Source organism: Sparassis crispa, assembly GCF_003851025.1.
Source record: "Sparassis crispa DNA, contig_000014F, whole genome shotgun sequence".
Taxonomy (NCBI): domain Eukaryota; kingdom Fungi; phylum Basidiomycota; class Agaricomycetes; order Polyporales; family Sparassidaceae; genus Sparassis; species Sparassis crispa.
In genome coordinates this window covers 230,722-244,025 of record NW_020939761.1, presented here as the reverse complement: position 1 = coordinate 244,025, position 13,304 = coordinate 230,722, and the positions used below count along the sequence as shown (strand labels likewise).

The following is a 13,304-nucleotide window of genomic DNA, read 5'->3' as shown; positions in this document are numbered from 1 at the left end:
GACCACACGGGGGGTTTCAGCACTTTCCGTTGAGAGAAAGGCAGTTTTCGAGCAGCCGGGCTCAAGCAGTAGGACAGAATTAAAGTGGTTATAATGTAGCAGTCATGCAGACGAGAGGTGGTGGCGTCCAGGCTACGTAGCATCTGAGGGCGAGCAACAGCAGAGCAAGGTCAGCAACACGCATGCCCTCCTTGGCGCTCAGTGCGGCGCTTCTTACGACATTTACTAAAATGGGCTACATGGCACTGGAATATTTTCTTTTCAATACAACACAGCCGGTGTACTTCCTGTACTCTGACGGTTACCTCGCTTGCCTTACGCGGGGGGTTACCAGCGAAGTTACAACTGGGGATTAGTCAGGGTCGGTAGCCTGGTGTATACTATATGTACTGCTGTGGTCCCTAACCCTGTTTTGCTTTTGCGGCCTGGGAGACAAAAAACGGAAGAAGTTAACATTGGACATGATCTCGGTAATCTTGGCTGTGTCGAAGACATCCCAAAAATGCAGACCAGTTGTCAGTAGAATGCAAATGATGGCCCGTAGAACTAGAAGTGCGAGCGTCAGCCTAATCCTGGGGCATGCAATCTCTGCTTGCAAACAGATTGAAACTCCGAAAACCTCACTAATTGACTGATCAAGTATCGCACTTTTGCACCCAATACTAGCGGTATTCTTTCTAATACTAGGCCCCTGTAGGAGTGTGCTACATGACTTTGTGCCACCTCAAGAAACAAGCAAAATCATTACAATCATGAAGGGTGCATCACTTTCTCCTGACTCTCCAAAGGGATACTGGGGCCGAGTGACCTCACTTTGATACCATCCTGCGAGAAGTTTAGTAAGCTCCTGTAGATTATCGAGTGGACCTATAATATAGTTAGGTGCTGGAGGTAGTCTATCTCCGCAAGGCTCACTCGTGGGAGTGAGACGCCACGATCTTGATTTTCGAAGGCCGGTCTTCCTCGCGAGCAAGGGATGTCTGTCGGAGCCATAGACATCTCCACTGCTGGATGTGCGGAAAATCGAGGGCATTGAGGACACTGGTGAAGAGGCAGCTCTACATGAGTAAGATAAGCAATGTGGGGACAAAGGACTCCAATGCGGCAAGGCTTCCTTACCGGACATTGAAAACTTCAGTTTGCAAGTATGGCCCGAGGTGGGTGGTGAACGCAAGCCAGGTGCGAATGCGCTGTTCATCTGACATCAAAAAATGGTATCCAATGCATGAAGAGGTCCACGGTGTGAGTTCGGCCTGCTGGCCATGATGTCAACAGGCCATGGGTGTCCAGCTCGCCGGGATTGCAGGAAGCATGGGAGTGAGCCAGGATCATGTACGACATCTATAATGGAGTCGACAGTGCGCATACGCCGATCTACAAGAACCTGAGGGGCAGAGGGAATTCATCGTCACAAACCTCGCTCATATGATATCAATATCTGGACTTTGCATGCAAAAGGAAAGGGCATGCAAGGCACCAATGTGCTGCTCCTGGGATGGCAAAAAATCGAATCAACCATGGGAGGGGCACCTGCATTGCAGGCCCTGCTTGCTGACAGCTGAACCTTAAAGCTGTTATGAGGAAGAGAGGAGGATGAGGAAGCTACAAATGTACATCACCCAATGTAAGAAAACAGAGTCACCGAGGTATACAATGAGCAAGCATAGCCCCATTCTGGCAGTGTGGGTCTCAAGATGAGGAGGGACGGGCTCAGCTTGTGAGTCATCAAAACTTCTTGTGGAGGAACCACAACAAGAGCGGAGTCCACTCGAAGTGCAGAGTGAAATGTCCTCTTCAGACGTCAAAAAAAGGGCATTCCCAGAGGCAGATTCCCGAGTACACAATAAAGCCATGTCCAAGGTGTCCGAGGTGGCAAACACAGGACGGGGAGGATGCAGCAGGCTCATTTCAGCTTGGAGAGAGCCGACCACAATGTTGCTTTCCGAGACATGCCCATGAGACACGAGAATATCGAGTTTGCGTGAGTAGGGGAATGTAGTACTGAGAGCCCTTCTGCATGCAGACTCTGAGAATTAGGAGTGTAGACAGATATATCTGGAGCACACTGCAGCAGCCATGCAGTATACATGAGACGATGCAAAGCAAACTCACGAAAAGGGAGGTGAGGTGCTCAGCTCCCCCATGTCAGATGCACTTGCCATTCCGAAGAATCCGAAATCATGCCAGACACCGCATTCAGCACGCGAGACACGATGGATGACTTGCGGAGGACTTGCAAGAGGTACCTTGCCAAATTGCATAGATCTGCTCAGCAGCTGTGTTATTCGTGAGCATGCCAGTTCTGTTCAAAAATTAACTTCAGGAAGATCACTCACAGGTACTTTCGGGATTGGACAAAGCCAACAAGCTGCAGGTAGTCGCGTATGGGAACTATTCAGGGCGATGCTCGTGCTGAGTAAATCATGATTTACATCAAAATTGTGTTGCATTGCCGATGTTTTGTCCTTTCCAATGCAGACTTCTCTGTGAATCACCCTACCCAAGTGTGCAACGACCTCCACATATAATCCATGAAGGAGACAGCGAGCTGCTGCCAGCTCGGCTTTGAAGGGGGTGACAAGGGTCTTTGACATGCTGATCAAGCAAGGTGACATCAACCGAACGGACAAGCTGACGTCAGTGTCGAAATTGAACCGTCACCTAAATGCCACCATAAAAATGAAACAAACAACGCGTCACTCAACGTTCGCGTCATTGAACGTTTGAACTTTGTACATAGCGAATTTTTTGACGGTTGCTAATTCTGTTAGAAATCACGCCTTAGTTCCCAAATAGGAAGGTAGTGATGGCGGGTCAAGATGGCACGTGATTACGTGTCCTAAAATAGATTTCTGTATATATACAGTTCTAGACGCTCCACTTTATATAAGCAAATTTCCTTCTTTGTCTTTCTTTGTAATCATGCCCTCGGCTTGTCTGCCCTTGGGCGCTCCCCAATTTCTGGAGCTCCAGAAATTTGGGCACTACTTTCCAATACTCCCCCTCAAGCCGATGGGCATTTCGAGCTTCTTTGTGAGCTTCTCGTGCCTTGGCTTAGGGAGTGACTTTGTTAGGATATCCGCTATCATGTCCTCCATGGGACAGTAATGGATATCAATATATTTATCCCTCAATTTCTCGTGCACATAATGATGCTTTACATCAAAATGTTTTGATTTTGCGTGGAATTGGGGATCACGTGCGATTGAGATCGCCACCGTATTATCCTCGAATAAAATCGTAGGATCTTGTTGCTCGAAACCTATTTCTTTGAATAGTGTTCAAAGCCACACAGCTTCTTTTGCCGCTTCGGCGGATGCTATGTATTCGGCTTCCATGGTGGATGATGCGATCGTGGTTTGCTTCTTTGAGCTCCACGTGATCGTGCCATTTCCTCATTTGAATAAATATCCCGAGATTGATTTGTGATCTCGAATATCCCGAGATTGATTTGCGATCTCGGATATCGTTTACATAGTCTGCATCTGAGTAGCCCACAAATATGGATTGATCTTTGGGCTTGACATCTGCAATTGGCCTGTAGATTATTCCAAGTCCTCATGTTCCCAATAGATAGCGGAGGATGCGTTTAGCAGCAGTCCAATGAGCCATTCTGGGATTGGCAGTAAATGAGCTAAGCCGTTGCATGGCGTGAGCAATGTCTGGTCTTATGGCAATTGCCACGTACATTAGTGATCCGACGAGCAATGCATATCCGTTGTCTCGGTCGCATTCATCATCAGTTTCGGGTTCTTCTTTTTCAAGCACTGTATTTGGATCAAGAGGCATCCCGACCGTGTTGGTGTTCGTAAGCCCATTCTTGTGTAGGATAGACTCAATATATTTTGTCTGAGAGATTTTGATTGTCCGCTTTGAACGGTCTCTCTCAATTTCTATCCCCACAATTTTCCGGGGTTCACCAAGGTCGGTAACTTCAAACATATTTCGGAGTTCGCTCTTCAATTGGTCCATTAGTGTGCAATCATTGGTGAATATTAATAGGTCATCTACCCAAACGGTGATGATTTCTATCTTATCACCTTTGATCCGAATGTACGCACATGGATCCGAGAATAGGCGCTTGAATCTCGCGTCTAGTAACTTGCAGTTCAGCACGATATTCCATTCTCGGCCAGACTGCTTTAGCCCGTAGAGGGTTTTCTTTAATTTACATATGTGATATGTTCCATCGCTGTATCCTTCAGGTTGCCGCATGTACACTTCTTCTTTGAGAGTTCCGTTAAGATAGGCACCTTTCACGTCCATCTGTCCGATCTCCCAATCTAAGATTGCGGCTAGCCCGAGGATAGCTCGAATGGTTTCGAGGCAGACTACGGGCGCGAATGTCTCGGTATAGTCCATGCCTGGGATTTGAGAATATCCCTTCGCAACCAGGCGGGCTTTGTATTTAATTATTTCACTCTCTTTGTTTGTTTTCTTGACTAAAACCCATTTATTTCCTATGGGTTTTCGATCTTCGGGAGGTTCCACTAACTCCCAAGTCTCCATACCCTGTAGTTGATTGAGTTCCGTCTGGACTGCCTGTTCCCATTTGGGCCACTTGAGTGATCTCTTGGCATCACTGAGTGTCTTTGGCTCATCCACATTCGCATTTCCATGGGTGCTCATCGCAATATAGACTAATTCAGCATTTGATTTATCTGGATCATTATCCAGATCTTCGTCTGCCTCTGGGTCATGCATTAGACGGTAATCATGCCGAACTGTCTTTCTTTTGGTTTGTCTGGGCTGGCTTGGTGCGTCCGTCCCGCTTTCCTCGTGTTCATCAGGATCATCATCCCGTCTGCGCTTTTGCGGATTTTTGGCAGGTGACTGTGGTTGTGAGGTTTGGGACTTCAGGTCTCCTTTCTGCATGCGGCATGTCTGACGCATTGCTAGGTAAAGTGCCCGGAAATATATTTTGCTCCCCCTCACACTGTGCTGTGAGGATAGGTACATCGGATCCTATTTGCTCTTGTGGCACGTGAGGCGCGTTGCCGGGCAAATGGTCCGGGAAATTCGAAGAAAATTGGAAATTATGCGAGATTTTAATCTGGCGCGTGTGCGCATCATAATATTTGATGACTTTGGGTCCGTCCATGTATCCAACAAAAATATACTTGTTGGCATGAGGCGCTAGCTTTGATAGTGTTGCGTCCTCCGTGAGGACCCATACGGGGGAACTGAATTCTTGTAGGTACGAGATATTTGGTTTTGTCCCATTCCATTTTTCTTCAGGAGTTGCCCCATTTAACACCTGGGTAGGCGATCTATTTTTAATATAGACTGCGTGAGCAATCGCTTCAGCCCAAAGATAACAAGGTAAATCTCTCGCATAGATCATCGTGCGCGCTAGTCCAAGCAGTGTGTGATTTAATCTCTCAGAGACTCCGTTCTGGGATGGTGAGTACAGCACAGTCGGACCCATCTCGATCCCTTTCATTTGACACCAGTTAATTAATTCGGTGTTCATGTATTCTCAACTGTTGTCGAGCCTGAGTCGCAAGGGTTTGTTTCCAAACTTGCACTCGATATAGGTAATATAATTCTTTACCTTTTTAGTTACTTCATCTTTATGCCTCATAAATAGTACTGTGCTTCGATGACTGTAATCATCGGTAAATGTAATAAACTATTTCCACCCTTGTAGAGCGGCTGTCTGCGCAGGTCCCCACACATCCGTGTGTGTTAATTCTCCGGGTACCTTGCTGCATTCATCCGTCTCTTTGGGAAATGGCTTCCGTGTCGCCTTTGCTTGGATGCACGCCTCGCAATTAATTTCATCTGGGCTTGGCGAGATTTCTAGGCCATCTACAAGCCCTTCACGATATAATCGCATAAGCGCTGGTTTCCCGATATGGCCATAGATCTTGTGCCACTCTTCCCAGGTATGCGGGCCATATTCCTTAGCAGTATAGGTTCGTGCAGGTTGCGGAACTATTGGACGCAATTTCAATGAATATAGTCGTCCATTTTTCTTGCCTATATAGCAAGGGTGTGTTTATTTTTATCTATTAGTATTGCGCGACTATTTCCCATAAGTACTCTTCCTCCCGCGTCATCTAAACGTGTGATGGAGAGGAGGCTATTGGGTGCTGTCAGCGCATACAGTACACCGTGGAGACGGAATTTCACTTTCCGGTCTCCTACTTTACTTTCGACATTGACCGTACCGCAGCCCAATGCCTGCATTGGTTGCGGTCCGATGCCCGTGATCGCGTGATCTTCGAGCGCCTGATAGGTCACGAAGACTTCACGACGATTTGTAATGTGCGAAGTTGTCCCAGAGTCGGCAAACCACTCATAGAAAGAAGCGATTTCATCATCAGATCCAAGAGATGCAGTGTCGCTATCATTATCGTAGGCTATTTTTGCCTCATCCTCTTTCAGTTCGACCTCACGTGCTTCGTAAGCACGTTCCGTCTTTTGCCGCTTCATCGGCGGGCCCTGTCCGGCTTTGCCGCCGCCTTTAGCCCAACAATCTGTGGCCTTATGCCCGAATTTTCCGCAATTCATACATTTGACCTTGTCGTGGTGCCGACACTCATTACCAAGATGTCCCGACTTTCCGCAGATCGAACATTTTTTGTATTCCCCAAAGGGGCACTTCTTTCCTTTGGCAACCAACCATGGCTTGGTCCGAGGATTGACCGCGCTCACCACGCTCATGCCTTCACCTATTTTCATCAAGAATGATGGCAATCAATTCTTGTGATGTAAGCTGAGGGCGCACGTTGTCAGCGCCTTCAGCGCCAACGTTGCCGCCCACGGCGCCAAAGTAAGAGCTGAGGAAAGAATCCCAGCTCTCCGGTAATGAAGTGGCCAGGATGAGCCAGAAATCCTCGTCAGAAACAACCTTCCCCATTAGGTGGAGTTGTTCCTGGATCTGTCGCAACTGTATGATATGATTGGAGATATTGTCTTCTTCCTTGGCTTGCATCCGGTAAAAATGCCGGCACAGCATGAGAATTCCATGCTGTCCACGCTGTTCCTTGACTGTGCGGAGCTGCTCCCACATGGCCCGTGCTGTCTCGGCTCCAGCGATGTGCACCATCTGGGAATCTCCCAGCGATAGCACAATTACGTTCTGGGCCTTGAGGTCCTTCTCTCCCCAGGCGCTAATCTCCACCTCTCTCGCTGCGCTATTGGCTGGGTCATTACTCGGCTGCAGCTTCGGTGTCTTTCTGGTCACATACTCCTGGAGACCCTTATCATTAAGGATGGCCTCGACGCAGCACTTCCACGGGAGCCAATTGTCTTCCTTCAGGAGCGAGATCCAGTAAGCATTACTATTGCTCGTATTATCAGCGCTGGTCGACATTATTTGTTCTCATACTAAGGGGGTAACAAATAGGGGCTGTTGTTATCCGAGTATTTATTGGCTAGAGCCGGGGCTCATAACCTGTTAGAAATCGCGCCTTAGTTCCCAAATAGGAAGGTAGTGATGGCGGGTCAAGATGCGTCGGGGCGCGTGATTGCGCGTCCTAAAATAGATTTCTGTATATATACAGTTCTAGACGCTCCACTTTATATAAGCAAATTTCTTTCTTTGTCTTTCTTTGTAATCATGCCCTCGGTTTGTCTGCCCTTGGGCGCTCCCCAATTTCTGGAGCTCCAGAAATTTGGGCGCTACTTTCCAACAAATTCTATGCATCCACACTTCAAATTCAACGCTTCATATTTAAACCTCGAGCTTCTGCGCACAGTGACACACGCGCTTCCCTTGGATTCGTCACGCGTTTCAATTCACGGAGACACTATGATTTCATGAATTTTCTGGATCTTCTCGCACTTCACTCTCTGCAGATCAATCTATGGTGAGACGCCGGGACTTCTTCGAGAGTCCTGAGGAAATAACGATAACAGGGAGCAGGGAATATCAGAATCTTTCCAAGTAGGTACGACTGAATTGCCTTTTCCATTTCTCATGCTGCTCGGCGACAGGTTTATGGAAGTCTTGCAACCTTCAGTTCGATACGTCTGTTGAGAAAACCACGGAACCTCCCTTTGATATCTCTGCAAAGAATGCTTGCCCGGGGTCCACTGCAGCGCGCCGCGGTAGTGGGCGTTGTCGTCGTTGCGGATGCGGGCGGCGTCTAACGGCGGACCAGCTCACGGAACTTCTGCCGTGGAGGGCGTTATGTGATGCGGAGAATACCTCTGACGTGGTGCTCGAGATTGGACACTGGCGCAGCCGCGGATTATAGGCTGTCGTTGGCTCGAAGGGCGTGTCACCTCGCAGAAATCTACTTTTACGGCCCGCGGACGAAACTACCGCTGGTGAGCACCGCAACAGCGCGACATACAATGTCTCCAGGTCTCAGCCGCGAGAGCAATTTTCAAAATATTTGCGAGTACTCCACCCCGACGGACTGGTGGTTCCCAGTCTTCTTACTCCTTGTCATATGCTGCAAAGTCTGCACAGTGGACACCACAAACTGCAGCAGTGCGCATCTAACATACATTGTGGTCCTATCAAGTCTAGGGTTGTTTCTGAGGGGTACTATGCCCGTTCAGTCGGCGCACCCCCTTAATCGGCACCTTGCTACATCTCCCTCCGTTTGGCTCCATTCGTTTTACTACTTCGTAGGTATCCTCTATACTATATCTGCACTCTTTTTGAGCTTGAACAACGGGGAAGGGAGGGGTATTGGTTGAGTCCGTCATTTCTTTACAAGTCACGCTCCAGTCACTCTGCGCTTCATGCTGTGCTGTTACTATGGGTAACACAAGTGTGACCGCTGAATAGGAGGGTGTACCGACTGAACAGTCACGGTCAGGCATGGTAGCTCTCGGAGTTCATCACCAAATTCAATTCAATTGCAAGCAATATAACTCTCCGCAGTACTATAGAGCAGGTGCGTACGTACTGGGAAATGAAGGCATTATGATAACCCCGAGACCTTGCAGCTGCTTCGATATCGACTGTCAGCGCTGTCAGCGATCCGGATCCATGGTGCTGGAACTCTCGGATGTCTCCGCCCATGGAGTGTCCTTATAAACCTTGGGCCGCCAATATGATCCCATCCCCTCTACCAGCAGCCTTTCCTGTTGAGTTCTCTCTCTCCAACGACCAATCTTGTTTCTCATCTCAAATTGTTTCACTACAGACTTGTCAAAGTTCAAAGGCCGTAGTCAACAGTCGATCCACTCAGTAATATTCCTTTACCGGCTTTTTTCACGGATTTTGACCATCATTCTCACTTAGACAATGTCTAATAATCCCGCCCTCGATGCTTGTGCTGTTCTTGCACCAGCACTGGAGAGTCTCGGAGTTCAATACGCTCTGATGGGCGGTGCCGCATGTGCCGCGTTAGGCTCTGGACGTGCTACAAGAGATATCGACCTGTGCATCGTCGCCAATTCTCAGTATGATGCTGACAGACTGTCTCAGCACTTGAGGACCCTTCCTCAATTTACGGAGGTTGATGAGGACGGCGTTGGGGTTCTCACTCCCGCTATCCGACTCGTTGATAACACTGTCGTTCCTATCGAGATCTTTGACTCGAGCACATGGCCGGAGCGTCCTCAGTACCAATACGTCGAGAGCGATTCGATCGATCGCGTCCTTTCCAACGGCACTACCGTCTCTCTCTTCTCCGCCCCTTGGCAGCTTCGCGAGAAGATCGCGGCTGCCCAGCAGCGCGGACAGCCGGGCAGCCTTAAAGCAATGACGGATATTGCAGATATCAGGTTTCTCTGCTCAATCATTCCGTCGGACCAGCGTCAACAGGGCCTCCTCGAATTCGCCGACCCGCAATATGTTGACGCATTTCAGGGTTTTTTGCAGCGCCCTGACGTGGATGACGGTCTTCGCCAACAGCTCTCCGAGATAGTCTCTGTTGTGGATATTGAACTGCTTCCGGGGCCTAGTGGGACTGGAGGTGGCCCTAGCGGGAGTAGCGACGGCTCGCATGGCGGAGGGGGGTATCCCCACGACGAGCTTTGACCTTAATCCACCATTACTTCACATACCAGTGTGACTCTCTTCCAATATCGGCAAACGAAAGTCACTTGTAGTCTATGTCTACGGTACGCGGATTGGCGACGGTTGACTTTCAATTTGCATTGTTCTGCTTAGATTATAGATGATCTCATTCTCATCCCCTGAGCCAGAGCCACAACTGTCTCGACGGCCTCTCTCTGATTGTGTACTACTCAGATTCTCATGAAGTCTGTCTGTATTGTAGTTATATCATGAAACACTGCGATTGGTCCTATGTAATTGTCTTGGCGGTTTCCCAACTGCTTTTAACGCGCATGGATGAAAGAGCGAGATTGATCATTTTGGAGAAATTGAGACCCGAGCTAGTTGAGGTTCTGCAACTGACTACTACTAACTCGTATTACTAGCCGTTATTTCGCTCTTCCCCTTCTGTCGCGATGGCTCATAAATGATTCCGTGTGGTGGTGCAGAGCCCACACCAGTTCAGATTGGGCACTGCGAACAGCGTCCCACTTCTTCAATACGATCGGACCAGTGGTGAGCGGTCTATGATATCGTCGTCTGCCCGATGTAGCACTAACCTTGGTGCACGTTCAACGTTCAGTCTCTGGAATCCGGTTATCATCTGATCACGCAATGCGCTCCTTGCACTGCTAATCGAAATGGCCAGATAACGCGCAGGAGCAGCAAGCACTCCTGCCAAGTTCTGTGCCTGCCAGGTCCTCTGCACAAATCTCGAGCGGCGGGGCCCGCAGCGGGCCGCGCGATCACGACGAGGTCAGGAGGGTTCTGCCCTTCAAGTCCACTCGCTGCACCGGAGGTCTGCCAGACTTCACCTGAAAAACAACTCAGCGTCCGCTCAGGGGGCAGCCACGCCGCAGATCTTGAAGCGGCGATCAGAGCCTTACACAGACTGAAGGCGGTTGGTAAGTCACGGGCATTTTCAAGAGACCTATCGACGGAGAGCTTGAGTGGTTGACTCTTATTAAGTCGTCGAACGAGCTTATCGAGTGAGAAGGAATAGAGATCGATTTCTTGCAGATGGTGGTAGCGCACCAAAGGCGTGAGATGAAAGACGTCCGGTAGGACCTGACTGATTAGCTTGCAACCAAGTCGTTCAAAGACCGTGATCGTAACATCCAGGTGTTTCAAACCACCAACTCTGCAGAGACAAGCCTCCAACTCGGAAGACAAGGCAGACGATCAAAGACATCGACCAGAAGGAACTCGTACATCCTTAAATGTAGTGCTCTTGAGGGAAACAATTACCGCTTGAAGGGCGGCAGGTATGGGGACCTCAGGTTGCTCATCCGTGATAGCGGAAAGCGAAGGACGTCACGCATAACAACACCGTATTCAGTGAAGATGTGAGGGCGCCTGCCCTGACGTTGACCGATCCGGGTGTTCGCAGCCGGGCACTGCCACGGGAGTGAGTGGACGCTTCAATGAAACAGTGCACATCGTTGTGGTATCGACGAAGGTATATATATGGTGAGAGAACAATAGAGCGAACCAAATGTCAACAGACTATGAATCCACCACAGAACTGCCGCATGTTCACAGAGCACGAACGCACAGAACAGAACCACCGAGACGAGTATGATCCGTGGGCTTACACATGCCCAATCTGCAACTGAATTAGAGGGCTATGTATCGAGAGTATTCCAGTTCGACGAACAGCTCTCCAAACGTCGTATCAGTCGAAGTAAATGCCTCCGTTGATATTGATGCTCTGGCCTAGTCACCACATATTCAATCAGCCAACCTCCAGAGCCACCTCCACGAAATTATGCCACTCACCGCTGACAAAGTTATTATCTTTTTGTGCAAGGAAGGAGACCAGGTTGCCGATGACGGAGGGCTGTGCACCTGGAGTGCTCTTCTGTAAACGCACCGCCTCGATCTATACATCTGTGGTGAGCCACATGACGAGGGACAACGACGGGCTACTAACCGGGGGTACGTCTTTGTCGTCCTCAACTTTTTTGGACTCCGTTACTATCCAAGAGTTATATCAAGATCATGAACGTCTCTGTAAACGTGTGGACGTACACATCGGAGTGTAAATAATACCAGGGCAATAACTGTTCACAGTGATGTTGTACCTCGCCCATTCAAGAGCTGAAACAAAGTATCAAGGAAGCCTTAACTGTACTTCCTACGAGATCAAGGAGGCCAAAACGCACCACAAGTTTGAGTAAGTCCGCGCACGGCAAATTTCGACGCGGAGTACGCAGAAAGATTGGTCATACCTGGGCGTGCAAAATCCTCATAAGCTCGAGCGCCTTTGGTTGCGGATGCTAAGCAAACGTACCCGTCTTGCCAGCCAATGAACTGGCGCCTAGAGATCGCTGATGAATATTCGCAAAACACGCCACAGAACCAAAAAAAATCGCTGACCGATGATTCGTCCACCTCGGCCTTGCTTGATCATCTGCAGAGCTGCATACTTGAAGGACAGGAAGATACCTGTAGCATTGATAGACATAACGCGATTGTATTCTTCGAGAGTAGCTGTGACAGCTCATCAGCATATCGTATGTCACAGAAGACAGGAAACAGACTCTCGATAGCAGGCTTGTTCATGACGATGCCCGCGTTAGCAACCATCTACAAGTCAAAAAAAGCATTCAGAATACGCGGTGCTTAGCTTGGACACAAATACATACCACGTCCACACCGCCGAGAGAGTCTACAACTTTATCAATCACGGCCTTCACATCACTCTCCTTCGACACGTCTCCGGTCACAGCAACAGCTCTTCTGCCCGTCTTGCGGATCTTCTCAGCAACCGCATTGAGTGACTCTGCGCTTGCGGAAACATCGGTCACGGCAACGTCAAGGCCATCATTTGCAAGACGCAAGGCGACGGCCTCTCCGATTCCTCGAGCGGCACCAGTGACGATAGCAATACGGGCAATAGACATTGATGAAGAGGCGTATAGAGAGGCATCGCTCTGCACCGAGTATTAAGGCGGTCCCTGCGTAACTAGCGAAGTGTCAGCAAAATGCCCGCGCCGCCTGCCAAAGCTCCCATGACCATGGTTCGTCAAACGTTTATTGCGTGGTCGGCCGAAGTCCTATCTGGCCTGCGAAAATACGACGTCGCAGCTCGATCAGAGCCAGCTCCGCTGATCAGACCTGACCAAGTATGACCGTACATCGTCTCCTCCTGACTTGTTACCATGCGACCAAAGTCTGTGTGTGCCGAAGTTAGCCACTGACATCGTGGCCGACGAGGTACATGATACGTACCTGAGCTATGCAATTGGCGGAGTCGGTGGATTTTACTCGTGTGCTCGTTTCCTCGTCGAATCAGACGTCCGCGGTTCGCGCGTTCCGTGGCTTGACAGTCCAA

The 13,304-nt window shown here is 49.2% G+C and overlaps 5 protein-coding genes across 5 annotated transcripts; 2 read left to right on the top strand and 3 right to left on the bottom strand.

Annotated features, from left to right (window-relative positions):
• Positions 1-3,558: 3,558 nt before the first annotated feature.
• On the bottom strand, positions 3,559-4,893 carry SCP_1500740 (hypothetical protein; the record flags this gene model as incomplete). The annotated part of the gene is made up of 2 exons (XM_027764183.1): positions 3,559-3,634; positions 3,689-4,893. The coding sequence occupies 2 exons, from the start codon at positions 4,891-4,893 to the stop codon at positions 3,559-3,561; spliced, it is 1,281 nt and encodes a 426-aa protein (XP_027619984.1).
• A 1,780-nt stretch (positions 4,894-6,673) lies between these two features.
• SCP_1500730 (hypothetical protein) lies at positions 6,674-7,321 on the bottom strand (the record flags this gene model as incomplete). The annotated part of the gene is made up of 1 exon (XM_027764182.1): positions 6,674-7,321. One exon carries the CDS (start codon positions 7,319-7,321, stop codon positions 6,674-6,676), a length of 648 nt encoding a protein of 215 aa, XP_027619983.1.
• A 446-nt stretch (positions 7,322-7,767) lies between these two features.
• SCP_1500720 (hypothetical protein) lies at positions 7,768-8,100 on the top strand (the record flags this gene model as incomplete). The annotated part of the gene is made up of 3 exons (XM_027764181.1): positions 7,768-7,817; positions 7,867-7,894; positions 7,945-8,100. The coding sequence occupies 3 exons, from the start codon at positions 7,768-7,770 to the stop codon at positions 8,098-8,100; spliced, it is 234 nt and encodes a 77-aa protein (XP_027619982.1).
• Positions 8,101-8,782: 682 nt separating this feature from the next.
• SCP_1500710 (hypothetical protein) lies at positions 8,783-9,949 on the top strand (the record flags this gene model as incomplete). Its single annotated transcript, XM_027764180.1, has 5 exons — positions 8,783-8,858; positions 8,911-9,050; positions 9,111-9,154; positions 9,209-9,213; positions 9,258-9,949. 5 exons carry the CDS (start codon positions 8,783-8,785, stop codon positions 9,947-9,949), a joined length of 957 nt encoding a protein of 318 aa, XP_027619981.1.
• Positions 9,950-11,642: 1,693 nt separating this feature from the next.
• On the bottom strand, positions 11,643-12,873 carry SCP_1500700 (Uncharacterized oxidoreductase; the record flags this gene model as incomplete). Its single annotated transcript, XM_027764179.1, has 9 exons — positions 11,643-11,683; positions 11,747-11,849; positions 11,901-11,944; positions 11,999-12,067; positions 12,133-12,198; positions 12,261-12,287; positions 12,347-12,460; positions 12,511-12,556; positions 12,616-12,873. The coding sequence occupies 9 exons, from the start codon at positions 12,871-12,873 to the stop codon at positions 11,643-11,645; spliced, it is 768 nt and encodes a 255-aa protein (XP_027619980.1).
• Between the last annotated feature and the right edge of the window lie 431 nt (positions 12,874-13,304).